This window comes from Grus americana, chromosome 3, assembly GCF_028858705.1.
Source record: "Grus americana isolate bGruAme1 chromosome 3, bGruAme1.mat, whole genome shotgun sequence".
NCBI lineage: Eukaryota > Metazoa > Chordata > Aves > Gruiformes > Gruidae > Grus > Grus americana.
Window position 1 is genome coordinate 54,203,767 of NC_072854.1, and position 27,856 is coordinate 54,231,622.

Genomic DNA, 27,856 nt, shown 5'->3' on the forward strand with positions numbered 1-27,856 from the left:
TTTCCTTGGATGAGGGTTGCTAACAGCGCCGGCCTGGAGCCCCCTCACCACAAGCTGCCACAAGGTAAATATCAATGATCCAAAGAAAAAGAGAACTCAAGTGGCTTCTCTTAGAAACTTTAAACTCACATAACTGCACTGAATCTCTGAGCACGGGTGAGCTTGGTACTTTAGATGAAAAGGTACGTCCAGAATGAAGGGCTGCCATGCCGTTTGGTGGGAGATGAAACTTTGCAGTCACTGGGCAACAAGAGAAGTAGAACACAACACTTCAAACTAGTTAGGAAGTGAACTCTGTAAGAAAAAGTTCAACGCAGTGTTTCACAGCGTAATACTACCTCAACAACAGGCTTTCAAGTCACAAAATAGTGGGAAGGAGATGGAAGGATGTAGTTTGTGGACAGAGTCCAAGAAGCCATGAGTTGTGTTCACTTTGGGTTCCTTAAAATCTCGTTTCATGATCTCCCTAATTTCTAAACAGCTGTGTGGGCAGTGTAGCAGTGATGTAGCCTGAGCAGAGAAATGATGCAGCCATGCGGCATGCGTGCATGGTTTTGGAGAAGAGATTGTAAATCATGCCGCACACACCTGGTGTGCTTCTGAAGATCTCTAGCGCAGAGGGCAGGCTTGGCAGAGCGTGACCTTTTCCATGTATGTGTCTGTCTCCCGTACTGCCCCAGTCACGAGGCTGTGCTTGCACCCCAGCAGCCCTGACGTTGCCAGATACCATCAGAGTTTTCCTTTTTTCAGCCTGTACTTTAGAAGCAGGAAAATACATTTTGTCTAGGCGTTAGAAATCCTCCTAATGCTGCCTAAAGGTGGCTAGGGGCAAAAAAGCATTCTCTGATATTTTTTTTTGTTTGACAGACTTTTAACTGACTTAAATAGAGCTACAGTACATGTTGCAAATTACTGTCTTTCAGTCATTCTTCTTGCTTTGCTCCTTGCACCCAGATCTTTGCTTCTTGCCATAAATACAGTGCTCAAATCCCTGGGATGATTAGTGCCTTTCTCCTGTGTCATCATAAAGTGTTTGGCGTGAACGTAATATGAGCCGTTTTGCTACTACAATACCAATTACATCAGCTCCAAAATAAAATGTCATGAATTCTGCGTTCTGCTGTTGTTGCTGCTCCCTGACCAGAAACCCTACTCACTCAAGAGGTGGCTTTTTTCCCCTTCTCCCTCCCCTTCCCAGGCTTGGCCCTGTGACTTCCTCCAGCCCTCCTCCCTCTTTTCTGAAGCTCATTGTTCTGAAATTGAAAGCAGACTCCAAAAGCGCCACAAACTGTTTTCTTCTGTTTGAATCAGCCCTTCTTGTGCATACTGTATATACGGAGTGACTTGCTAACAGTATGATGGGTCAGGCACCGTTCGCCAGAGAGAGCAGGAAGGAGTAAGATGGTGTGCACGTCCATCCCTCGGTCCCGCCGGAGTGTAAAAGCACCAGAGCAAATTTTCTGCACATATTTCTGGTTCACTTAAAAATGACAAATCAGATAAAAGTTGTACTTCTAACTTGACAAAACTCAGATGGATGGTCTTTCTTTAAGAATTTGGACATAACCATGGTCAACAGTGGAACGATAAGTTTAAAAAAACTACTTTGTTTTCCCTTAGAGTCACTGAGCTACTAACTCCGTAACAGTTGATTTTTGACACTTAGCTGCTAAATGCATTTCTCATATAAACTTCTATCTATTGAGCATTAAGCATTAGGATTATTTACAACTTTCTTGCAAATTCTTCTTCTAATTTTTGGGTCAGGCCAACAGCTAGACCTAAAGCTTCATAATATAGATATGAGGATTTTAGCAAATTTTTGATCATCAAAGATGTCCCAGTCTGCTGCACTTTGTGAAATGTTTGGTTTCTTGAAATATATTATTTAGTTTCTGATTCATATAATTTCGGTACCCCACATTATTAAATGCCATTTAATTGCTTGAAATTATGTATTACTTCGAGTCTGGGTTTAGGTGAGAATTTACCACGTATTGGACTTGATATGTGTTGATGATTAAGCATCCTTAAAAATACTCTCATTTGTTCTTCTAAAATGGCAATTTTGGCTGTTGTCCTTTAAATGTGTCAGTTTGGATAGATAGTTACAGTTGATTAGTTGATGCTGCTCTGGTGAAACTCTTAACAGGTGCGGGACTATGTGTTTGGGGGTCTCTGCTGTGGGGTTTTTAGATGATAACGTCTGCAAAGTAGAATGTTGTGGGGAGCGTTGCCAGAGTTCTACTGGGTTTATTTTCTTTAGCAAAATGGAGTCCTCAAAGTAGAAGTTATAATATATGACATTTTTAATTAATTGACTGCAGATAAATTGATGGAAAGGAGTACAAAATATTTCTTCAGTATAAAACCAGCATCAACAAAAAACATAATGTACTCTTAAGTCTTCAGCTCCCCAGAGGCCTCTCAGCCTTAATTAATCCAGATGAGATTTAGGTACAAAATAAACTTTGTGGGTTTTTTACATGCGGAACCTAATTTGTTTAGGTAGAATGATTATAATCTCAAAGAGCAAATTAAACATGCTTTAGCTCTAAAGAAAAGAAATGCGTTTGATAATTATAACGAGTACATTATACTCAAAACCCTTGCGAGAACAGTACTTGATGGAGGCAGCGGTTCAGTATTATTAACAACCTTCAAAGATGGAGGTTGTTTCCTAAAAAAGCAAGTTAATTACTGATGAACATCATTCATCTTCCACTGCAGCTGCAGTATGGGTGCTGTGATAGATGTGCCCTGTTTCCTTGTGATCTGCTGCCAGGGGAGCATTTCTTTATGTGAATATGTAGACACTTCTGAAAGATTTTCACCATATGTGAAGATTTCTAAGAGAAATGCTACTAGAAGACACAAGGGACTATATGAAATATTATCAAGCTTTAATTTAGGCATGTATATGACACAATCAATAAAGCTGATGAGTAATCTTTTCTGTATAGCAACAATTGTGTCTCCCCCCTATGGATACTACAAACTTGAGCAAAGAGGTCTTGGCAACCCAGTCCCAGCAAAGATTGCTTTCTGCATTACATATAAACCTGTTACTCAGTGCCTATAAGTTAATTTTGATGGGAATGGAACATATCCTGACTCACCTTTTTTTTAAAATATGGATCAGGATTAAATTATTGTGGTTTGGCAAAGAGAGCTCCCAGGTTAGAATCTGTATTAAATTTCAGGAGGGAAAAGGAATTAAAATGAAAAAGCTGTATTTTAAACTAAAACGGATGACCATCAGTAGATTGAACAGTTAAGAAAGTTGAAAAATTCTCCATGAGGAGAAATTGTACTAATGGGAATGGAAGAACTACTCCTGACTGTAGAGGTCACTCTGGAGCGAGGCACCACCAGCAACGGGACAGCAGTCGCGATGAGAATCCCTCGGGACCTCGCCGTGTAGTGGGTAGCAATGTCCTCTGGGCAAATCTGGGCCCAGTATAATGACATCGAAGGATTTTTGTCATTGCTAAATTTTAAACAGTATTAAAGATGCAAGCATAAATTTTCACTGGGTCAGTCCCTAAGAGCAGCTGAACAATTTCAGTTCCCTGGTAGGACTTGGCAGCAAGGTCACTTCTCACTCAGATCTAGGTTTTTCAGATGTGAATCATCAGAGGGACAACTGATTTGGGGGGCTTTTTCCTTTGAGCCGTGCCTAGGTTTAGTCCCTAATGGAGCACAAGAGAATGGGGGGCTTTTTCAAGTAATTCAGTTCATTGCATAGGTGGGTTTACCTTTGATCGTTTCTATGGCTTTTTTTTTTTTTAATCTTCTTGTACAGGAGGTGTGACTCACAACTGAATCTGTGACTTTGTGCTATGAAGGAGGAGTGTGAGTCAATTTTTAATAACCTGTCTGTACCAAAATAATCTTTATTAGATGAAGATGGCAAGGCTGTTAGGTTTTCATCCCATAGTAACAAGATTTTTAAACTTTCTGTGTAAAAACCTGCAGCCATCCAAATGAAGCACATCCTCACTTTTTCTGCTGTTTTGTTACATATTCTGCTCCTTGTTACACATTTCCTCACAAGTTGAAAGGCTTTGCTTCACTGGCATGTCCTCAGCCATTCCAGGTAATCTGACTGAATTCTTTTGCGTCCTACTACATGATGAAGCACCGTCAATAGCTGGGAGAGTCTCAACAGACGCGTTCGCTCCCCTGTGAAACTTGCTCCCTCTGGTGTTTCAGCCGAGCCAGTGCTTGGTGACATTTGCATCCAGGCTTATAGTTTAATTACATCATAGTAATGAGGAATTTTTTCTTTATAAGATTTGTAAAATTATTTTTAAAACTTGTTGTATTCAAACCTTATTGTAAAATAAGATATTTGTTCAGTCAGGGTTTTCGTAGAGATGCTTGGGTGTCATTGCAGTGAATATAAAGAGCAATTCACATATCTTCCTGTATGGCCCTGAATGCCATCTTTGTTATAAACAATCCTTCCATTTTATTCCATTATTTCATTGTATTCCGAAGGAATTAAAGAAAAATAATTTGTCGGTCTCATTTTGGAACTTTCATGTAGAAATATAGCTTGTTGTTTGATTTTTGCTTTTTGTTTATAATGCAAAACTTTGTATCTGTCAAGCTAGAAAAAAAATGGCACGTAAGCATGCTTCCAATTTAAATTGTTCCCAGAATATTTCTAGAAAACCTATTTTGGGAACATAAATTATCCTTGATACTGAACTGGAATTATATTTAAGAATACCAAATTGTGGAGGGAAGGCAACTTTCTGTATCCATCCGACATGAGGTATTTCAAGGTTTTAATCCTGCTCCGAGTGAAATTGATATTACAAATCCCTTTTACTCCTTGAAGGATCAGGACTGGGCCATCATGAACACGTTGTGTGGATGGCAATGGAGGTGCCAGGAAATACTTGAAAAAGCAGGACATTCACTGATGCCTGGGAAAGGCAGGTTAAAGATGATGACAGAGCTATTACAAGCTCCCTCGCAACAATCTGAAATCTCTCTCTTCTATCAATTTTAGTGGGTTATTAGATACCTTAATTGCTCCCTCACTGAGATCAGAAAGGTGTCCTTACTAAAAGCATTACTGGTGAACAACCAAGTTGAAATTTCAAATGGTTTCTGTAAAACTGAACTCCTGCTTCAATTGATCAGTATAAGGCATGTTACGGTCCTTCAGTTCTCACCAACTACACAAGAACTTGATATTTCACACTGTGGCATTATTTGGGAGGAAGAAAATCTCTACCTTAACATGGTAGAACACTTTGAATAAGACAGTTTTCTACATTTTTGGGTTTTTTTTTGGGGGGGGGGGTTATTTTGTTTGGAGTGATGTAGTTCTGCTACATTAGAACTTAGCTTACAACTCACATAAGATATTGACTGAGTAACATATGAGTGCAGTCATACTTTGTACGTAACAACTGAAATGTTTCTTGCGTGCCTAAGATTGTAAGTCACTCAGACAAGCTTCTTACTGCACTGTGGGGAAATGCTGTCACCTGTTTGGTTTAGTTCTCTGCACTTAATAAACCAGAGTACTTTTCCCAGTCATGGACTGCTGCAATCATCTCTGTATCCGTTTCGTTTGGCTTGCATAAAGGGCATTTTAAAGAAGCTGGAAAGGAAAAGTTTAAACTTCCCAGATGAGCACTGTGAAAGGTGTTTTTAGATTGGCATTTGCATGGGGCATGTTCCTGGGCTTGCAAATGGCTTAAAAAGTTACTGCCTGCCAGGTGAGATGGAGTGACTGATTGTATATGCGCACATTAAACCTGTCCCCACGGTGAAATAAAATGTTCGCCTAAACGAGGGGGAATAGGAAGCAGGTATGCAGGTACAAGTTCTCAGCTGCCAGATGGCAACTGCTGAGATTTGCTTGTTTGATGACGTGCAATCATCTGCAACACAGATATTAAAATGAGAGCAGGAGCAGGAGCAAAATCAGCTTGTGTCTTTTGAGTGTATAAAATGTCAGTAACTGATGCTCAGTCTCTTATCGTGTTTAGGAGAATGAAGTCCTTGAAGATCCTTATCCCACTGAAGTCAGTGTGAATTTTGTCGTGGGAATAGGGACAAATCCTTAAGAGGCATGCTTCTATCAATCTATAAAATATTTCTTAGTAGTACACAGCTATGGTTAAGTACCAACAGCTACACACATATCAAAATGTATAAAGGTAGAAACAATCAGATAGAAGTTGTTTAGACAGCCTATGGCATGATACTTTTTGTTTCTATATAGCACTCCCACTCTTTGGGCAAAAATATTTATGCAAGAATGCAACCATAGATCCCAGATATACCAAGAAAGACTTTTATTACCACAATGATCATGGTGAGCCAATCATGAAAGAGCATGAGTTAAATAAAAATTCCAAGAAAATGCGTATTATAATCTTTCTATATTTTTCTGTTCATAACAGTATGTGATGCTGTCTTCATACTTTCTAACAATGTGTTTCTGTGAATGAATGATTCTAGTCTCTAAATGCAGCCACATTACTGCTCTCATGAACAACAACCAGTCACACTATAATCACACACTGGGCATTCATCTTTGCGGTCTGAACAGCTACCACATCAAGGCACCTCAAAGTTGACTAATTTTTCCAGTCATATTGCAGCTTACCTAAATATTGACTGTTGTTCCAGTCCTGCCTGTAAAATTTCTGTCCACAGCACTCGACTATCTTGTAATTGCTGTCTTACAAGTTCCTCTGTTTTACTTTCTAATGTAGTTTTTATTGTATGCTTAGTCATTCTAGCCAGCAGTAAAATTGTATTACCACAGCTTGAATTTGGGCAAAAGGCAGGTTTAAGTTGTAACAGCTGGATACAGGCATTGTGTCTCCATCCTCAGTTTGACACCTTATATTCAATTATGTTAATACAGAAAACATCCCACTGGCAAAAACACCTGCATCTTTGATTTATTAGAGACCTTATTTCTTGGATGCAGCGAGTGAAGGGGATAAATGCTAACAGCATGAAATTAGATTCCCTGGCTCATCCCAGGATACTGACATAACCCGTAGGGCAAAAGTTCTGAATTTTCAGAGAAAACCAGCATCACCTTTTAGTGTCACAGAGACTTTGGCTGTCTGACCATGGGAAGAGTATGAAGGTAAAAAGAGAAGTCCAAAGACAATTTAATATATTTTTTAATACTTTTTCATTGTAAGAGAATGTTCAAGCGTATGCCCACAATCACAAAAAGTACATTTCTGTAATCAAAAGTATCAAAGATTCTATGCTATTAAGTAAATACTATGATTGCAACTTACACATGCAGCTTTGGCAATTGGGTAATTTATATGACTGAAGCACTACACAATTTCATAGAATCATAGAATGGTTCAGGTTGGAAGGGACCTTTGAAGGTCATTTAGTTACTCTTTTTGGTTTTCTAATGTATTTATGGCATTCCAAAATGCTTGTCTTATCTACTGGTCTGACTCTGTCTGTACTAAGTTGTCCATCTCATGGCAGGATGTTCTTGGGTGGATTTCATACGTTCTTACACAAGTGTGCTTCCCTACCTTCCATTACATCAGCTCTTTGTTGCCTACAGAGACTTGGAATTTCCTGCAGCTGAACTCCTATATGAAAATTATCTCCGCTTACAACTAAAGATATTTTTGTCTCCAAGTTTGATCTACATAATTTTTGATGTTACTGTGTTCTGTATTCCTTTTTCCATTACTGGTAGCAATACAATTTTTAGAAATTGGAAAAGCCGGAAGTAATCCAAATGTCTAACAATTATATGAGCACGTAAGAATTTGCAGTCATTTCTCTAAAGATTCTTAAAGTCTTTATGTATACACAGACCTGAAAATTTAAATTTTCTTTAAGTACAGTTACTGATTTATTCTATCCACTGGCCCAAAAATTTGTAATTATAATGGTATAATGCATTTTCCATAGAAGTATATTTATCTCTCTGTACAAATACATCTTACACTCACATATGTAAAATGTCTACATACAGATTTTGTTTTATAGCAGCCTTTACCAATGAATACAGATACGGGCAAATTCCTGAAAGATCTGTGTATAAGTATATCTGGTATAGTATTATCAGACAGAGTTACATCTTTGATACTCAAATAGTTTCTGATGCCTGACAATTTCAATTTAAAAAGGAAAAAGAAAACCTTATTTCTACATCTATTTCTTTTTGCTTATTTTTAGTCCTTATACAGCAGGGAAATTCCTTTGAAAAAGCAATTGTGACGTAGCTACTATTGCTAATATAATTTCAGATTGATCCTGATAGGAGCGTTTTAATGATAAAAACAGAGCGCTCTACTTTGTGTCCTATATCACTATAAATAATCTGAGACCAGCATTGATTATAGATACATTTTTCTATACTCAGTTCATATCTTCTAGCAGAAAGGAGGTAATAAAAGAAAGACCATATAACACATGATATTGACACAGGAATCTGACATTAATGTTCAGATGCCAGTCCAAAAAATAAGTGAACAAGGATTAAAATGTTATGTCTTATTATTGCAGAATGCATAGAGCTACACGCAAACATGCTGTATATGTCATTGCCTTTGGCATGAATGGTATTTTAAAGCCTAAAGCTGAAGTGGGACTCCTTACACATCTGTTCTCTTGGGACATATTAACCAGTTCTGCAGTCTGGAAAACAAGAGATGTTTGTGTGGCATCTGATTTCTTCATAAATATTCAGGGCAGAGTTTTGTTGCTCTGTGGAAACTGCCTCTACAAACATTTTAAATGCACCATACTTATAAATATGATTTGTTCATGCAGTCTTTACTTTCATAAATACTCCATCCTGTTTGGCTAAGCCCCGTGTAAGTGGGATTTGAATGAGAGGACTTTCTTCCTTGCAGCCTAGTGAGGGTTCGTTCAGGTGCTCACCACGCTCTTGCCTTCCGTTTTTTCTCATCAAAGAAGTGTTTAATGGAGGGTGTAGCGGGAGGGGAACAGAATTGGAGCAGGGCTGGTGGTGGTGGATTGGAGGTCCACAGAAACCCTCCTGCTCCACAGCCCACCCACCCAAGAGAATAGCGGGAGGATGCCCAGGAGTGCCCACTGCTGTAATGAGCAGTGCAGTTCCGGAGCCACCCCCTGCCAGGCTGCCAGCCGCTGCACAGCGGGGCAGGGGCTCAGCCACGTCCCCTGGGCTCTGCTGTTATCCCTGCAGTCTGGGGCTGTAATATTGGCATTGTTCCTGGCTGCTGCCTGGGGATGTGCGTAAGGCAGAGGCTCCTTCTCATCAGCGCCAGACAAGGCAGAAATGAGCCCTGAGCTTTACGGCGCTGTCACCGTGTAGAGGAGAGAGTCCTGAGATCAACCAGCTGTTGTTTGCTGCTCGGGGGACACCATGCATTTCTTAGTAGCTTTACAGCTCTGCAATTAGTATAGATATTTTAAAAATATGTACCTCAGTCCACATCCTTTGTAACTGGGGTTTTTGATGTAAGCAGTTGGATTGTTGGCTAGCAAGAGAGAATCATTTCCAACAATAAATTAGATGTATTCTATACTGTTGAAGTTGATGAACCACAAGCAGATTTGTTACAGAGGAATAAAGAAATGTTTTTTCAAATATTATGTTCAATAAAAAGGTATTAAATGACTTCAGTAGACCTGAGAGATTGAGCCCTGTAAAGTTTGCATCAGCAGAAACAGCAACAGCATTTCAACAGTTCTATAACAGATATTCTGTAGTCATGTAAATATTTTTATCAAATATGTAAATTGCCTTAAATTTCCGGAATTTCCTGCTAGTAGCTGCAGACTTCCATACAAAGATGGCCTCAGAAAGCCAAGAGTTCTCACTTGATAGAGCCCATAGGTGATTTGAAATGGCAAAGTGGTCTGTCCAAATACATACAATCTATCCAGGATATGTTACCATCCATTTGCTACAAGAGGTCTCTTTTAAAGGCAGAGCACACCAAGGACGTGTATCCAAGGGTATCTTCAAAAAATTTTGGACTTCGCTGTCCTAACTGTAAATGTAGCTGCTTCAACATGCAAGATTCTTCAAGCTTGTATGCTAGATTCCTGTCACCTTGAATTGCCCATGCTCGCATCTCTGCACCTCCTTCATAGAAACAAAATCTGACAAAAAGTTGAGGTATTTCTTAGAAGAAAATGGCAGTGGAACTGGCTGTGAGAGTTAACAATCCACATTGACAGTTAATTCATTTCTGATCAGAATAAGAAAAAAGGAGAGATCAAGCATAGCAGGTATCCTTAGCCAGACATTTATGTGGCGTGTAAGAGGGCCTGTGTTCACGTGATTCCTTTTCTGCCAGATTTAGGTTGTACTTTTGGACTAACTGAGATTTCTAAAGGATGAGCTGGAAATACAGAGCCAGAGACTAATTCCAGGTTTGATAATTAGGACACCCACATGCAGAGAGGTATTGTAAAGCTGGAGTCCCTGTTGCCATATGAAGTGGAGAGAGTCAGATAAGTGAGATTAAAGCACAAAAACAAAATCACGTCAGCACCAGGATTCAGTCGACTGGAACCGTGTTCCAGCAAGGCAGAGACAGTACTTCTGCCTGGTTTGCAAAATGGACTTGTGCGCAGTAAGCAAGCGCCGGTCCATGTGCACATGTGTGTTTCTCCCTTCCTTATTTCTTTTTGGTTTTGTAGGGGCTTCTCTTGAATCCTGATGCAGGATTTGGGGGGGGGGGGGGGGCGGATCTGGAATCCCAGAGACATCTGTGAGCCAAAGTAATTGTTTCCTGCACAATTCTGCTTACAGAAACCCTTTTTCCTTCCGATGCTCACTCCTGGAATTAATCTGGGCTAGCCACCATTCATTTGGGATCTATTTTACATTAAGTGATACTTACAAGTTTACTTTTCATCTGTTTGCCCTTGTTTGGATAATGTTAAAACAGATGAAGATTCAAACCAGGAGATAAAAGAATGCAAAATCACAAATAGAGCACTTGGAGGATTTTTTTTCATAACTTCAGATTTCCCTGGGCTCTACACTCCTTGTAGATGGACTGACCAGCAAGAACCTTTCCAACAGCACTTTAGGTATAATTTGAACTAATTTCTTCTTTTCCATTCTGCCTAAGAGAATGATGAACTCAACACACAGGCTTTGCACAAAATCAGTTCTGCAATTTTAAAAACATTTTTAATGGAGACTTTACATCTTGTTAAATTTCTTGAAAGCAGCTTTGTTTTCTTCGTTGTCAAGCTGATAGTGCTACAAGAATAAACAGGTCTCTATGCTCAAAAGAACAGCATTAGAAATTGAATGTTTCTCACTCAGCCTTTCTATGGCCAGTTCACTGGTACAAGTGGGAGAGGCATGGTCTGCAAGGAAAGTAGGATGAAGTCAGCAGTCTGTGTCTCGCTCTTTTGTTTTGATGAATTTGCCAATGTGGACCTCTAGTTCGTGTATTGTTCAGATTGGTGAAGACTCTGCTATTAATAGCCAGAAGTCAAAAGCTGTTCTGGTGCTTCAGCTTTGGTTTCTGACATGATCATAGGCATCATTATCCATAGGTGAAGTGGATAAATAAAGCAATGAGGGGAGATAGAGGTGCAATTAATCTGTAACATGTAATCATAGTACTTTAAGGAACTATAGAAGATACCTTGCACTTACCCCACCACTACCAAAGGAATGGGTTAGGTGTTCCCTTCCTAACAGATGATTGTCCAGCCTCTTTTTAAAGACCTGCACTTATGAAGATCATACAAGCCCCTAGGCAGCTTTTCCAGTGCGTCAATGCCCTTAAAATTAGAAACTTCCTTACCATTTCTAATCTAGACTTGCAGAAGCATAAGCTCACTGCTTCTTGACTCATTGACCTTGGTCTCAGGGGACAGATTATTCCTTTTTCTTTATTTTCCCCAAGCTGGAGCTTTCTACATGTTTGAAGACTGTTATTATCTTTAAGATTTATCTGTCAGCTGTCAAATCACCCAGTCTTTTTGATTAAACCTTCCCTCACACCCACACCCTAACCTCTTGATGGTTGCTGTTTGCAGATCATTGCCATTTGGGGTCATTTCTGTGCAACTGCTGGTTTCAGTTCTGTTCTGTCTTTTAAGAGTTTTATCTAAAAATTGTAGGGGATTTCCCAAGGCTCTTCTGCCTTCGTGGAGGCCAATAAATAGAGAAAAGGAAAAAGATAAAAGAAAAAAAAAAAAAACAAAACAAAACAGCCCAGGAAACAGAAGGGATTTTTCCTCCCGACACCCATGTTTTGATGGTTCTTGGTAACAGAAAGGCTGCGGTGCTTCGGGGTGACGGTGCAGCTCCCCACCCCAGGGCATCCTCCTCCACGCCGCCCGCGGTGCCCGCCGGGCGCTGGGGGTGCCGAGGCCGGCGGGGCTGCGCCCCGCGGGGTTCCCGGGAGCGGGGTCCCGGGCTCGCTAGGTGGCACCACCCGCACGGCGCAGCGGAGAAACACCGCCTGAAAGGATGCGTTTCCAGGCGGGGAAGTTGCTCTCTCTCCTTCCAGTACCGCGTGGCTGAACAATTTACACGGCAAACAAATATGCATACATGTAGGTTTTGTTTCCTCCAGCTGCGCTGCCTTCTAAGAGATAAATTAATGGGTTTACACTCCGTCTCACTGCGATGTCTAAACATAACCCCACTCTCTTCTTGTCATTTAAGCTCTTTGGGTCTTATCCTGATGGCCCTTCTTGGTACATCTTCCTGTTAGTATTTCTGTAATGCGTGTGGACTGGAAATACACTTCTGCAGCCTCATCCAGGACCTGGTTTATGAAGCTCTGTGGGCCAGAACCATGAAAAGTACTTGGTATATATGTGATTTGAGAGCTGTATTAAGGGGATAGCTAGTGTGAGATCCCAGCCAAGAAGAGTAAGGCTTTCGTCGTATGTAATAAAATATGACAATAAGCTTAACAGAAGGTGGTACATCACCTATAGTAGAAGTACTTATTATTGAACACTACTCATAAGATAGAAAAATCATGAGATCACAGAAAGCACACATGACCTGTAACTTGATTTTTCTGGATATATACATTAATCATAAAGATGAAAGGTGAATAGCCTGGTACAAATCTCCCTTATTGTCACAGTCTTCTGTATTCTCTTTAATTTTCTGATATGTTTTTCTAATACAATTTAAAATGCCTCATTTTACACATAGTCCATCCCCCTACCCCATTCTTGTGGTGCTTGTTGTTTGCAATTTCCCATTGCCCATTAAGCTGTTGTTGAAGTGTGGATGTCGCACCTGTACAGGACTGTTAAGTAGCAAGAAAAACTGGAGTCTACATACAGCTCTTGGTCCATCTGTACCCATTTGGAAAGTTTGCAACTGTAGACCCAGAGGCTGCAATTAACACCATTTGTTATTGTCAGTTCCTTGGGAGACAGAAAAAGATTAATCTTTGTTTAAAAAAAATATGGGTTTTCTTTACAATGCGTATACCCATATATATATATATATATATTTCTATGCATGTGTTAGTATGTACCTGTGCATATATAAGAGATATATGATGCTACTGCTTCTGGTAAAAATATTTCTGAGAACTTTAACTTCATTCTTACTGCAACAAGTGCCTTAAAGTAGCTGGTGCATTCAAAGCTTGAAAAAGAATTTCAGTTCCGCCACAGAGCTATTTTAATTTGAGATCTACAGAAAAGGGCATTGCCTGTGGTGTCTTCTTGGTGGAGCAGCACAGCTGAGTAGGACTTTTAGTTTGTTTATCAGCAACTTGTAGTCTGGGTGTCATTATAAAATATCTATGGACTGTATTTTATTTCTTCATTATGCATTTCATTTCCACGCCAAACATAACAGCATGTTTCATGCAAGCCAATGGACTCAGGTAAGCCTCATCAGATGTACAAATAAAAAGGTACTCTAATATTTGCCTTCCTGTCAAATTAGGTGCCAGCATTTCTTTCAGACTACAGCAGTATCCTGAACAGATCCCCTTTCCCGCCTTGTTAGCTGTGTTCAGTTGAACAAAACAATTTCCTCCTTCTGTCCTAAGTTTTTTTGCAGTTTTTTTATGATGTGTGTACCAGGGGATGCATTTTAAAGGTGTGTGAGTTGACCACAGGCATTTAATTATGCAAAGTTTGTTGGCAAAATAAGGTGTTCAGTGCAAATAGTTATAATGTCTATAGAAGAATAATCTCAAATATACTTCTATGGCAAAGAGCGAGTTTATATGACAAATGAATGTGTAAGGATCAGTAGCTTCAGCAATCTGTGTATAGGTGAAGATGGAGATTTCCAGAATGTTTCTGATAATTTCCCACTGATAGTTTGTCTCCCTATAAATATTAACACCATGGCAATACTTATGTAACAAATGATCCTTTAATAGGAGGAAAAAATGTGGATTTCGTTGCTTTGAGTAATCACTGTATTACCTTCCTGTCTTTTACTTCTGAGCATAGGTAAACATGTTGCATGAATCCTATAAGACATTCTTGACCAGGGAACAAAACAGATTTTTCCACCTGCAGAATGTTCACTTTAGAAGGTCACTCGTTGCAGGAGGGATTATGAATTTCTGAAGAATCAGACTGATTTAACTGTATATGTTTGTCCAACAAATGGTAGTTACTTCTGCATGGGTTTAGAGCTCAGCCCTTGAGTTGCAAGAGTGTCATCACAAATTAATTGATTTCATATGGTTTGCTAAATCTGGTCTGTTACACTGCAAACTAGCATGGTAAGGTAAAGCAAGGAAGTGAATTATTTTGAGAAAGAAATAATTTCCTCTGTCCTACCTCCAAAGTACATCCTTCCTGCTTTGTAGTGTACTATGGAAACGTTGCTATGTTGATGTAAATATTAACATTAAACCAGAAGGAAAAGGAAAAACAAAGAAAGAAATGCTGTTTCCAAGTTTTGTGTATACAAAACTATGGAAGGTCATTCAAACTACCCACATCTAGACACGTTTCTAACAAATGTCATGTGTTAGCAGTCCTCATGAAGTCAGGCTGCAAACTTTGCCACATGCCATGTGCTTCTCATGACTTTTTTTAGTTTGTGTTGTTATCCTTTACTACAGGGAAGGGATCTGCAAGCATGGGATGAGACAGGACAAGGATTAGAGAGTGGGGCCAACTCTGGCAGTAGGAGCAGTTATAAACCAGCAAGGTGGAAGTGATCTGGGTTGGTCTCAGCCATTTGGGAACACTAATAAGAACAGATAACATATGAAAATAGCCTGGCTTTCTCTTCCAGTGTCCATGGATCTCAACAAGAACAAGAGTAATTCTACATGCAAAAAAAACCCCATGCAAGCATCTGACTGTGGCATTGCATTCCTAGGAGCCTTGGCCATTCTGCAGCCAGGACGCTGCTGATGCAATGGGAGATGAGGCAGGACTAGGAAGCAAGAGGGCAAAGATTAGGAGCAGACTGAATGGGGTTGTTCTTTCAGATGGGAAGGGGCGGGGGGGTGTCAGGAAATGACAGTTTTTAAGCTTGCTTGAAAGGCTTTTGGGAAAAAGTAGTTAAGAAGTTATGTTTTCAAGAAAAGAGCCAGCCTCACCTTGAAGCTGACTTTGGTTAGGGCCAGCCCTGAAACCTGCAGCCTGGAGGTTCTGGGCTGGCCATGGTAGGTCTTCGATCCACTGTGAAACGCAGAGAGCGGGGTGGGGGGATGATGTTCAGCAAAGGGATGGCAGAGCAGCAATAGCCTCTAATTTTGACATTATGACTTCCATTTAAATATAGCTAAAGATCCTGTGCAGTTCCTGACAGCCTTTGGCATGGGAATCTCACCTCGGAAACGCGAGGGTGGGAGGGAGCATGGTGGTTCCTGCCTCATTGTATCAGACCAGAAGGAACAACAGCTGCTCTTGGCTTTCTTAGAAGAATTTCTAGTCGTTCAGCCTCCTTTCAGTTTGAGACCTATCTTTAGCTACCAAAGCATTTTAATTTTTGCAGTAAGCTCTTTACAGGCCACAGGAGTAGAATATGAGTAGAAGAGGAAGTGACCCATGAAATGTTTGCAGAGGTGATGTTTTGTGTGTGTTCTGCTGAAGTGTTTCATTCAGTATATTAAATATTTATATAGCCCCACAGTCACTAATAATCCAGGTAGTCATGTTTTCCCTAGCCCACCATGGATCCTTACCTTACAGTCACCCCCTTGAAATTAATCAAGGTGAACACAGAGTTGTCACCGCTGGAAAATAGTTTACAGTTTTGAAAATAAGATCTATTTCTGCCTGACCAGAGCTGGATGTGCTAAAAATATTGCAAAGGTTAATGTTACATGAGCTGTAAACATTTTCTTTAGCAGATGGACAGGTAAAAGAGGCAAACGGAGAATCAGATGATCCTGTATGTCCATTAGTAATATGTGATTTGCTCAAAACTGCAGTGCCACAGGCAAAGCTTTTACTTTGCGATCATAAAAATCCTGACTTTTCCGAGAACAGAGGAGGAAATTTTTCTCTTTAATTTGATTTCACATACTGGTACATGTTTGTTATCTACGGGTATGAATTATTAATTTATACAATTAATACAATTTATTCTGGTCTATTTTTCATTTCTCTGTATTTCCTAGCTCCTCTCTTCTGTCTGATTTCTGTCATTTTTTCCCTTTTCTTTCCTGTTCTGTTCCACTTCCACATCCAAGAGTAGTTTGAAAGATACTCTGGTTGTAGGCAGCCACTCGTATATCCGGGCACACAAGCTAATTATTAGCTTTGACAAGCAGAGGTTCAGCATACTGCCACGTTCAGCCTCGTGACGAGCAGCATCTCACCAAGGTGTCATTCTGAATTCCTGGTCCCAGCCATACTCTTTTTTTTCTCCTCCCAGAAAAGTTGCTTCTCTCGTTCTCTCAGGCAAAAATGAGAGATTTAGTACCATAATACTAATATCTCCATTGTCTCCAAACTCAGTACCCCCCTTTCATGTCTGCTCCTAGTTAACTGAGACGTGTAAATAACTAGTATTCTTACTGCCTGAGCTGGACCAGGATCCTTAACCCTTTGGTCTGTTAAGAGACCGCACAGTCTTAGGTAAGGAACTGAGACAGTCACAGAGAACATAAAAATACAGAATATTTTACATGTCACACTTCTTTTTTGCTCTTATGACATTTGCCTCTTCATAAATCTCCTATCTTCCTGGACTCTCATCCTTTTATTCTGTTTTTACATGTCTTTATCTCCTGGGGGAAGGAGAGGGATGATTTATCTCTTCCTGCTGCTCCCTGTTCCTGATATTTGCCTGAACCCAGGCCTCCAGAATGTAACCATATTTTGCCCAGTCATCCCTGTTTCACGCTTCACTCTGCTTTCTTATCTTGCCTTATGTTAACATTTCCTTCCCTCTGTCTCTCATTTTGCTTCTGCTGCTCCTACTAGAATACACACTTGAACTTAAATGAAAGGAAATGAAAGATGACTTGTCTAATGTAATTTTAACCATCACCCCCTTTCTCCTCTACTTGCTTTCAGTAGATGAAATGTAAATTCTTTTGCAAAGTCTTCTGTCATAAAGGTATTTTCCTTGTGTTTCTGTTGAATGCTCGCGTTTGTTGTCGGATATGTTTGTTTAGATGAAAGAAGCCAACAACAATGGTCAAAGAAGTGTCTCTCTGTTCACTCTAAAAACCTGAAGTGCTGTAAGACCGCAATGGAAAACACTGCACAATGAATATAGCTGTCTGCATCGTCGTTGGTAGAAACACTTTATTTCGGTTCTGCTCTGTTTATCAAATTAATAAAAGTTACCTACAAGCCTGCATTCAGACAAAAATTAGGGAAGAGATCTAAGTCCTTAATTGCTTCAGAGCTGCAGAGAATCTGGCTGTGGGTATTGATAGCTAAGCTATCAAACCGCCTTTGAATTTAAAAGAGAAAAAAGTCACATTCCCAAATACTACTTTCATTGTAAGAGATGGTTAGTTGTTAAAGCCACTAAATACAAGCTACAAATTGCAGCTGAAAGTTTATTTTTCTTGGCTGAATTATAGGGATTTTTTTAGCCTCATACCTCTCTGCTTAGCTAAATCGTATAAATAGCGGATAAAAATTTTTTAATTCAATCAAGTAGGTGCCCCTCAGAAGCAGTGACAATACTGAAACACTGTGTTCCTGTGTTTTAGTTCTGGACTGAAACATGCCTCTTGAACATTTGCCTTTTTTATTATCCAAATAACAGTTAAGGTATGAAAACTGCAGTGTCCTGGCAGTGCAGATTTACAGACGTTGAGTCCAAAGGAGGCCAGAGCCAGGGAGGTGTAAACCGACCCTGCCAAAGAGAAGTGGTGTAACGAAGAGCGCAAGAGAAATCCACAATTATTTTTTCCCCAAGTAGAGGTATTATATTAGAACATCAAACTGCATACTTCAATAAAGTAATTTTGCAACTGTAGTAGAGCAGGGTGGTTGGACTAAAGACTGGATTGTTGTCTGTGCTGGAGGACTTCTGCCAGTCATGGCGAGCATTGTGCAGGCTCTTCCTGAGTTTGGTCGGGGGGTTCTGCGTTCCAGCTATACATCATTCCCATCACGCTTGCTATCACAGCTGCATTACAAGCAACTGAACTGTAAGGCAAGATGATGCAAAGAACATCTTGATCAAATTACAATGTCAGATGAGACAAGAAAAAACAAACCCCAAACTGGACACTAAGGGAACCTCTGATAATATACAGAGAGGAAATGATATTGCTTTGAAAATAAAACAGGATGTAGATCTGACAAGAGGCTCCTGGCAGGACTTTAATATGCGGCACTTCTAGACAACTTATTTTAATTGCTTATATTTCTACTACTTAAAAAGGAAATATATTTTTCTGAAAGGATACTTAATGGACTGCAAAGGCAATTATTACTTTTTAAAGTGTATTTGGAAGATGATTATAAATCCCTACAGAGGCTAGTTGCTAGTTTGCTATCCCAGGCTGTATTTCAGAGATTTCAGATAAACTCCAAGTTGTTTAGTAACAAGAGTGGAAATTGAAAAACTGCATTTGCTCCATGGCAACATACATGTAATAAATTACAAAGTTGTGAATAAAATGCTTAGACATTTGCTTTCCTGTTCCACATCATTGGATTAAGTTTTCTCATACAATCACAGGGGGTAAATATGTTGATTGTTATGTTGATTGTCGTGGTCATCTTGTTTCCATTTTGTTTTCATGAAATGCTTTCTTATATTTTGAGAAAGTGTTCACACTGCCAAAGAGCCAGAGGTTACTAGTGTAGGCTTTGGCATGCATGCAGATAACTGAACACAATAGAGACATTTTAGATGAAAGCTGGAACATTTGTTTTATTATTTTTGGTTTGCTTTCACTGATTTGTGGGTGCACATTAATACAGGTCAATGTCCATATAGCTGTATGTTAAGTGATATTCATAAAACAGAGGGATAAAAATGTAGAGATTTTATTTTAGGCAGTCTACAGATAGCAAATTGTCAGTTGTAGATCTTGTGTGACCACAAGCCCCCCGTTTTGATGAATTTGTGGAATTTGTGGACCAACAAAGCTTCTCTAAAGTGTGCTTCTAGTTCAGTTTTTAAGAGTATATTGAAACTTGGATGGTCCATAAGTGTTATCAGAAAGGTACTGCGAACTAGAGACATTTCTTATTTCTCAAGAATGGTGTTTGTCTGAAGAATTACTTTTTTTGTTTTTCAAGAACAGAGCTGTATGACAGTTACATAAAATCACTCTTATTGCCATTAAATCACTTTCTCCTTTCCTCTGTTGGCTCTGGTAAGGTTAGTTCTTTTCTGATTTCTCACTGACTCTTTGCTTGATAGAGTTTTCTTATTATTTTCCTTCTTTAGAAAAACAAGTGCAGCATATGCATAGTGCTAATACGTCCCCTTGGAAAAAATGCTTCATTTCTCACGGCCAAATCATTCCATTTGATTGTGAAGGCTTGATGTGATGCTATTTCTCCATCACACGTTAAAACTTCCACAACTCTTTTTGCCAGCGAGGTGCCTGCAGCTCTGCTGTCCTCCTCAAAACTGGCTCTTGGCCTGGGATAACGAGCAAAGTTTTCAGCTTTTATTTTATTTGGCTTTCATAAAATCTTGCAAGCTTTGGTGGGTAAGCTCCTTTACAGGTACGAGTGTATATTTGACCAAACTGTCTTTACCAGACGCAATAGTATGTTAGGAATTAAGTTAAACTCTACTTTCCCGGGCCATGTTGGCCTAATTACAGTAGAGTATGCTTTAATGAGGGTTCTTCTAAGGTACCTCTGCCTGATATGGCAAACAGCCCAGAGGCAAACTTCAGATCCTAGTGTCAAGAACTGATTCATTGCTTGTCTGCAATTAATAGTTGGGCTTCAGGGTCTGGACAGAAAACTAGAATAAGACTCTCTTTCAGCTCATATGTTGAATCCAGAGCTGTCGACCTTTTCCACCGCAGATCTAACTCAAAGGCCGAATACATAGATTTATCACATAGCAGATACTGCACAGAGTATGGACAAAGAAGGCCTAAATTTACTCAAAGTCTTTAAATTACTTGCACATCAAAGAATGGCCAACAGAAGGTAGGCAGCATTTGATAAGGAAAGAAAAACAAAGAGCGTCCAACGGTAAAGTTCATATAAACCAGATCTTTTTACCCTGGGGTAAAAAGAGTGACAGATCACTGTATATATAAATGACCTTCTCCATCTTTCTTTTCATTGTTTGAACCCGTGACAGATAATGCCAAGCCTGCTTTGTTGTGTCTCTCTTCATTCTCATGTAATGTTGTCCATTTTCCAAAACAACACAGAAAAATTGTCATAGCATAGCATATGAAATATAATTACTAATGATAACACTGAAAAAATACTGAAAAATACTGAAAAAACCTGCAGCTTCTGCTCTTAAAAACTATACTGCTCATCCTAAACAATATTCATGCCCCAGGAAAGATGGGGGGAAACACTACAGGAAACCTTCTTTTGTAAATCTCTTTTGTTTAATCAAAAAAATCTTTGGTCTTGGCTAGCTCTCAAGGTTAGCTCTCGAGGCAAACGTCATGGCATCCCAATATGCTGGCTGCAGGAACAGGCTTGTATTCCCGTGGTACAGGCTGTTACACAGCCTGACCTAAATACTATAAAGAACTGGAATAGTGACCTGCTTATGAGTTGAGAGATTTTGTTTGAGAGGCTTTCCTCAGATATAGTAGTCCATTCTATAGCTTTTGGGAAGAAATCTGTCAAGTCGCAGTACATTTTGCCTCCTGTCTAGTTGCAGTGATAACAGCCTATTCGAAACCTCTTTTGGGAGACTTTTTTTCCTGCCATCTGTAGATGTTTGAATGTGTAATTTATGAAATAGTGTTATGTTTAGCACCCAGCATCTTTTAGTCTTTCTTTGATACTACTGTTTCAAACATACATGTTCTCTTTCATTAAATAGCTAAAGTTCAAGTGGTTTAAATCTTATTCTTTCAAACTAGAGAATAGCATTACTCACATACCAGAAGGCTAAGTAATGTCTGGGATTTATTAAATCATTCAGCAAAGTTGACCACAGACAGTTACATATAGAACAAATGCTGGAAGAAAAATAATCTTCTGTGATGATGTTCGTTATACTATAGCACACAGAGCACCAAATACTTGGTATCGTTTCTGTCTCTACAATTATTATATTTCTTTTTAGACCTTTAATTAGCTTGACATTTTTTGTTATAGAGGTCTTGAGCATGGAGGAAATATATAGTCCTAGGTCATAGGAAAGATTAAAAAAAAGGTAAGTTTAATGTTAATTTGATGTCTTGGTAAAACATCTATGGGTTATAGCAAGGTAAATATGTATTAGTGACTTTAATGAACGGGTAAGGTTTACTGCCAACTTAGTGTTATTGCACGCTTTTTAAAATCTTACATTCCAAGTGTATTTCCAAAATTCTGTTGCTGTTATATTTGGCAAAAATAGCATTATTGAAGCTGGAATTGGAATTGGGTTTGAGTTTTTTTGCATCTGTTCCTAGTATTCCACATACCTGTGAGTCTTTGTCAGTTTGTTTTATCAACCGTTCATAGATAAAGTGCTAGTTGTGAAAAATGCAAAAATATTCAAATGGACGTTATTGATCAGACAATGCTAACCTAAAGTGTCAGAAGTAACTGAACAGATGTTCTTGGGAATTTCAGTTCCTTACCACTTTCTAAACATTAAACTCATTTTAAAATCACAAATTGAGTATCCAAAAATTGAGCAAAGGCAACAGGAAGAAATTGTTTGCCATGTAAGACTATAATTTGCAATTTATGTATTATTTACTCTTATGAGCAAAAGAACATCAAACAAAATAACTATGAAAATTCCATAATAAAAGAGAAAAGTCATGCAAAGTTATTTCTGCTACAGTGTACCCTCTTGGTTTGATTGGTTTTTTGGTTTATATTGAGTTACAACCCAAGGAAAATTTTAAACTTTGCTTCGCCTTTTTAAAATTGTATTGTTTGCACATAAAAGGGTATTTGTTGTGTGGATTAAGTGGTTTGTGAGCAGGATTGGATAATACATAATTATGTTTTAATTTTTTAGAAGACTGTGGGACATATTTCCCAGAAGTGAAAAATCATCCAGACAAATATTTACAAAGATGTCCCGAGTCTGTAAAAAAGTGGCTGAAACAACTGAAGAGTGCTGGGAAGATTCTGCTATTAATTACTAGTTCTCACAGTGACTATTGCAGGCTCCTGTGCGAACATATTCTTGGGTAAGTGCAATGTCCATTTCAAATTACATCTGCCAGGCAGCAATGGGTGATAAGCCTGAGCTATAGAGAAGTCAATCTGAGTTTCTTTATGTATTGTGAATTATTTGGATTGAGCTTTCTGGTGGGCCTCTCTCGAGTAGAGTGTTACAGGGTACTTGAGGCAAAAAGTAGTCCATCTGTGAGCCTGTGAGCTGTATCTCACCCACAGCACACTTATATCCTGCACCTTTTCTGGGCATCATAATGGGATTGATGATGACAGGGAATATCTTTCAGGCCAACACCCAATACATCATCTGAATCCCAATTTTATCATAGGTTTTTGCTAGACTGTGTTATTCAAGCCACTTCCTTTCTGTGCTTCTCCAGTGGTGACTGCAAGTAGTAGTAATAATTCGTTTCCTTGCAGTAAATCTGCATGGAAAAGCTTACAAATACTTCTTCCCAATGGTGGTTTCCAAGAGACAGTTGTCCATGAGAAACATGCATTTACAGATCACAGCAGAAAAGGTAAAACAGGTGGTTCATTGCACTTGACAATTGGTTGGGATTGTAGTTGCTGATCACAACAGCTATTTTTAGCTGTAGTGTAGAGAACGTGACTGGTCAAGTCAAATTCAGTGACATTCAGCAGAACCATCGCTTACATCCCTAGAAATGAATTAATCAGTGATGCAAATAGCTAGGTGGGTGACATGGAGAGACTATTTACACAATGTATCAAAGAAACAAAGTAGTGCAATGTGAGCCAACCTTGGCTACCTACCTATGCAAGGGAACAGCAGAGTGAATACAGCAACACTGTAAGAAAACTAAAGGTTAAAGTGAAAATCAGAGCGACCTTCCAAAACCAGTCCTGCCAGTATCACTTCTCTTTTGTACTCGGTGGGCTAAATGCTAAATTGAGCATCAGCTGTGCCAGTTCTCACTGTCTTGCACGAACGTTATACTTGCTCAGTTGAGAAGAAAATATACTTCCTCACAAAAAGCAATTCTCCATATTAGTAAGATGCCTGTGAATTAACTCTTTTGTGTGGATCTGTCTAGTTGTTTTCTGAATGAAAATTCAGAACTGAACTAAATTCTTGGCCACATATAATGATTTTGGCTTTCTTTTCCTTGATGAATAGTGTTTCAGCTGTTTAAGGCAGCTGAGAGATCCTTCTGGAAGACAGTAAGCAAGGTAGCAGAGAGGGTCGGTTGCCTTTCAAAAGACAGAAGAGAGATGTTCTCCTAGAAGGATATTGGATCACTCTGTCTTTCCACATAAGTGTAGGATGTTCTACAGTGTTTATTACAAGCATATTTTCCAGTGACTCATGCAATGTGGCTTCCAAGACATCTTCTGGACAACTGAGTACTTCACTGTCCATTAGACCTGACTGAAGTATTTTTTTCCTGAAAATAATTCTAAACTTTTTATTGCTTTTGTTTGTTCCATGCCTCATATCAGACAATAAGACTCTACAAACCCATGCTGCATTTTGCGATACTGGAATATAGTCTAGGTTCACACCTATTATCTCTGCCCTTAACTTTAATTTGACCAGGCTACCTGCATTTTATTCTTGACATCAACCCTTATGAAATACGTCTATGTGATCCTTTATTAATTTCTTTCCCTACTTTCAATTAATCAATATCATACTGAAGAGTTCAGAACTGTATAGTATTACATCAAAAAACCCCTAAGGATAAAGATGTGTGTGAAATTTTATCCTCTTACTCCAAATATGCTTACCTTGTAACTGTTAACTTTTTTGCACTTTATTTAAGAAGTTCCCTTTTGGCTAGGAAATTATTGTCCACATAAAATCACCACTGGGATTAAATGTATCATTTACCATTTCAAGAGCAAACTATCCCAGTGTGTTCATCTGACCAAGCTGACCTTAACTGAAAGACATTTTGGTAAGAAGAGAGGAAGTCTAAGAGAAAATCTCATTTTGAAACAAATTGAGAACCATTTCCCGGCGAGAGCACGCACATGTAGCTGAGACAGCACACATATATTGCTGACATCGGTGTATAAGGCATGTAAACCTACAGAAGGAAGTGCGAGTTCATTCACACAAGTAGCAACATCATGGTGTGGCTTTTCAGGCTTACCTACCATCAGAATGCGTGGCAGGCTGACTGAATGTTTAGGTGTTGGCAGGAGCACACCAAAAGACGAGTCAATCACATAGTCACTGAAGCCGAGTGTCGCTTGCCCTTTTCATGAATGTCAGCCGTCTAAAAGCTAAGAATTTTTTGAAGCTGCTCATTTTGATTCCCTCTGTGGTTAGTGGAGAGAAAACACTGGGCATCATCTTTGGCGATTCATTCTGTACCATAGAATTATGTCTGAAATAAGTGGGATGAATTGCCTTCTAAGAATGTGGATGTTTCTCCATTGGTTCTGTCTGTGGTGTAGGCCACGAGCTGTGAATTCAGCATGCAATTTTTAGATGGCTGAAGTTATGTGAGATACATCCTACCCTTTGTCTTTTAGCCATTTACTGTAACCACACGCCACAATACCAAACACAAGCAGTAACTGGAACAGATTTTATCATGTAAAATGTTACGTAGTAATGTAACACAAGGTACACGCTCTCATAAAACCAGTAGCTTTGTACATGAGATTTACTATGATTCAGAAAAGGCCGTAGATAACACCTCTCCACACATAGTTTTTTCTTCAACAAATCAATAAAAAAGTTACCCAAATCTTGTGAAAACTCTGTTCATTCTGTTTCGAATTTTTTACACAAAGCACTCGCCACAGTTCCCACAAGTCTTTGTTGTGCTCCTGAAGTGTTGGCTTGTTTTGAAAGTTCAAGCTTAACTTCCCGTGAAAGCATGATTTGCACTGTATGCTAATTTGAAAAGTTTAACTCTGTTTTCACATAAGGCAAGAAGAGCCATGCCTGGTTGCTGAACTTCTGGAATCTTCCACACAGAAGCTAATTTTAAAAACATGCCATTGTCATATTTGATACTGGTTCTTTTAAAAAGTAAAGGGTTATATATGGTCACAAGTGGAGAAAAATAGACAAACCTAACATTTCATTAGAGGAAGGAAATTTAAAGACATTCTATTTTAAGGCTGGAATGTAATTTAGAGCACGAAATAAAAGCTTGAAGATAAGCTCATGGGGAGAGCATTCAGTTTTTTAGTCAAGATATCTCAGTCTCATGGGAAATTGTAGATTATTTGAAAATGACATGGTTAGCTAGTTTTCTTCCAGCAAACTTCTTCTCCTGTTGACTTTTTAGTGCCTGTACCCATCCTGCACTTGCCACCTGGGACTTCTTTGTTCCATACAAGACTATCCATCATTTTTTTGGATGTTATGGGCAATACAGTCACCTAAGTAATGAAACATTTTAAATAAAATAAAATACATGTCACAGATGGGAAATTTTTACATTTTCTAATAAAAAATAACCACTCTTTAAGCAACATTTGTTTAATTTTATGTTTTAATAACTTCAAAACTTGCAGGTAGACATTGTTATTTTTTCTTGCTATAGTTCCCAGCCTGATGATGTATTAAGTGAGGTCTAATAGATGCCTTAAAATACAGAAGACCCTTGCTAGAGTAGGAATAACTGGCACCTCCAGAAATAGCCCATCTCACAGTAGGACAGGTGGCATGAATGTTCCTCAAGGTTGCCTGGTTTTCTTATTGGCTTTGTAATCTTACTGACTTGCATATAGGTCTCTAAAAAATGCCTAAGTCCCACTTATATGCTATGCTCAAATGTACAATCCCATTTAAACTGATGGGATTTCCACAGTTCAGATGTTGGTCTGTATTTTCACGGACCTAATGATCTTTAAAAATATCTGAATTTAGCGGTGTGCTTCAGCTGGCAGATTAAGACTCATACTTGGAAGGTGTTTATTTGTGAACCACATGTCTAACCTCCCGGTAGCCAGCGGGGATTTAGTCAGAGCAGCCAGTGGAGTCTGAAGGGTCAGCTAACAAAATGGCATTTCAACTTTAGGGTATGTGAAATCACCTTTTAAGACTTAATCGGGTGTACTAATTACATCTCTGTTGACTACAGTGGCATCTTAGACACCCATTAGGCCTATGAATACGTACAATGTGGATACCAACAATATAAGACACCTGCGTGTCTTTAGTCTTCAGTTACTTCCTACCCCATCACTTGACTTCATGTATTCTGCTTTATAGAAAAAATCCCTTATTTACACTTTTCTATACTTGTCTATGCATATGTTGTCACCTGAGATTAAAATATGTCATGTGTCACGTGTTCTCCTGAGATTTAAAAACTCCCTGGGCCAAGGAACATCTTTGTACAAATAATGAGTGGTCCTGAAGGTGCAGCACGGTGGGTTCTCAGCCAGCTGTCTTCTCACTTTTGACAACCTCAGGAAAAGAAAGGGCACTAATGACACTGGACAAGCGTAGGAAAAAAAGAAGTGTTTCATTACTTTCTTAAGTCTTGAGGAGTATTTAGTGGCATCTTAGCTAATTCATTAGTTTAGCTAATTCAATCTCCTTTACTTTCTAGGAATGATTTTGAAGAGTATTTTGACATTGTGATTACAAATGCTTTGAAACCTGGTTTCTTCTCCCATACCCCAAACCAAAGACCTTTTCGAACTCTTGGTAAGTTGCAGTTCTCATCTGCTTACCTCTATCCATTGGAAAAAGAAGGGGGAAAAAAAAAAAAAGAAAAAAAAGTGAGAGGACTGGACAACATATTTTGAATATGTAGCATTGGGGTAAAATAGACTCTACATAAGACTCTTCCAGAGATATAGAGATATTAGTAAAAAATTCTCTTAAGACTGATGATCACTGAGAAATTAAGAATTACAGTGCTGAGGACAATGAAAAGGCAGAGCTGCATCAGTAATTAAAAATGGTATTGAGACTCTGATATTGTATCATTAATAAAAAAGTAACAATCCTTTTTCTTTATTGTGCTGACACGGTCATATAGAGAAAATGAAATTTAGTTCTGGGAAAAAACATAGCAGAAATATTTCAAGAATTTAAAGGAAATTCATCAACAGTACAAATAAAATTGCAAGCTTGAAGGAAATTATTTATGATGGAAATCTGACAGTATTAACTGTGTGTACTTTGGCTAAATAATGACAGAGTAGGCGAAAAGGA

The 27,856-nt window shown here is 38.9% G+C and overlaps 1 protein-coding gene across 1 annotated transcript in view; it reads left to right on the top strand.

The window, feature by feature from the left end:
- NT5DC1 (5'-nucleotidase domain containing 1) overlaps positions 1-27,856 on the top strand; it is a 153,108-nt gene that overhangs the window by 78,783 nt on the left and 46,469 nt on the right. Inside the window, exons 7-8 of the mRNA XM_054822399.1 lie at positions 22,538-22,712; positions 27,246-27,343. Of these exons, the coding sequence (XP_054678374.1) occupies positions 22,538-22,712; positions 27,246-27,343 (273 nt within the window). The remainder of the gene's footprint in view (positions 1-22,537; positions 22,713-27,245; positions 27,344-27,856) is intronic.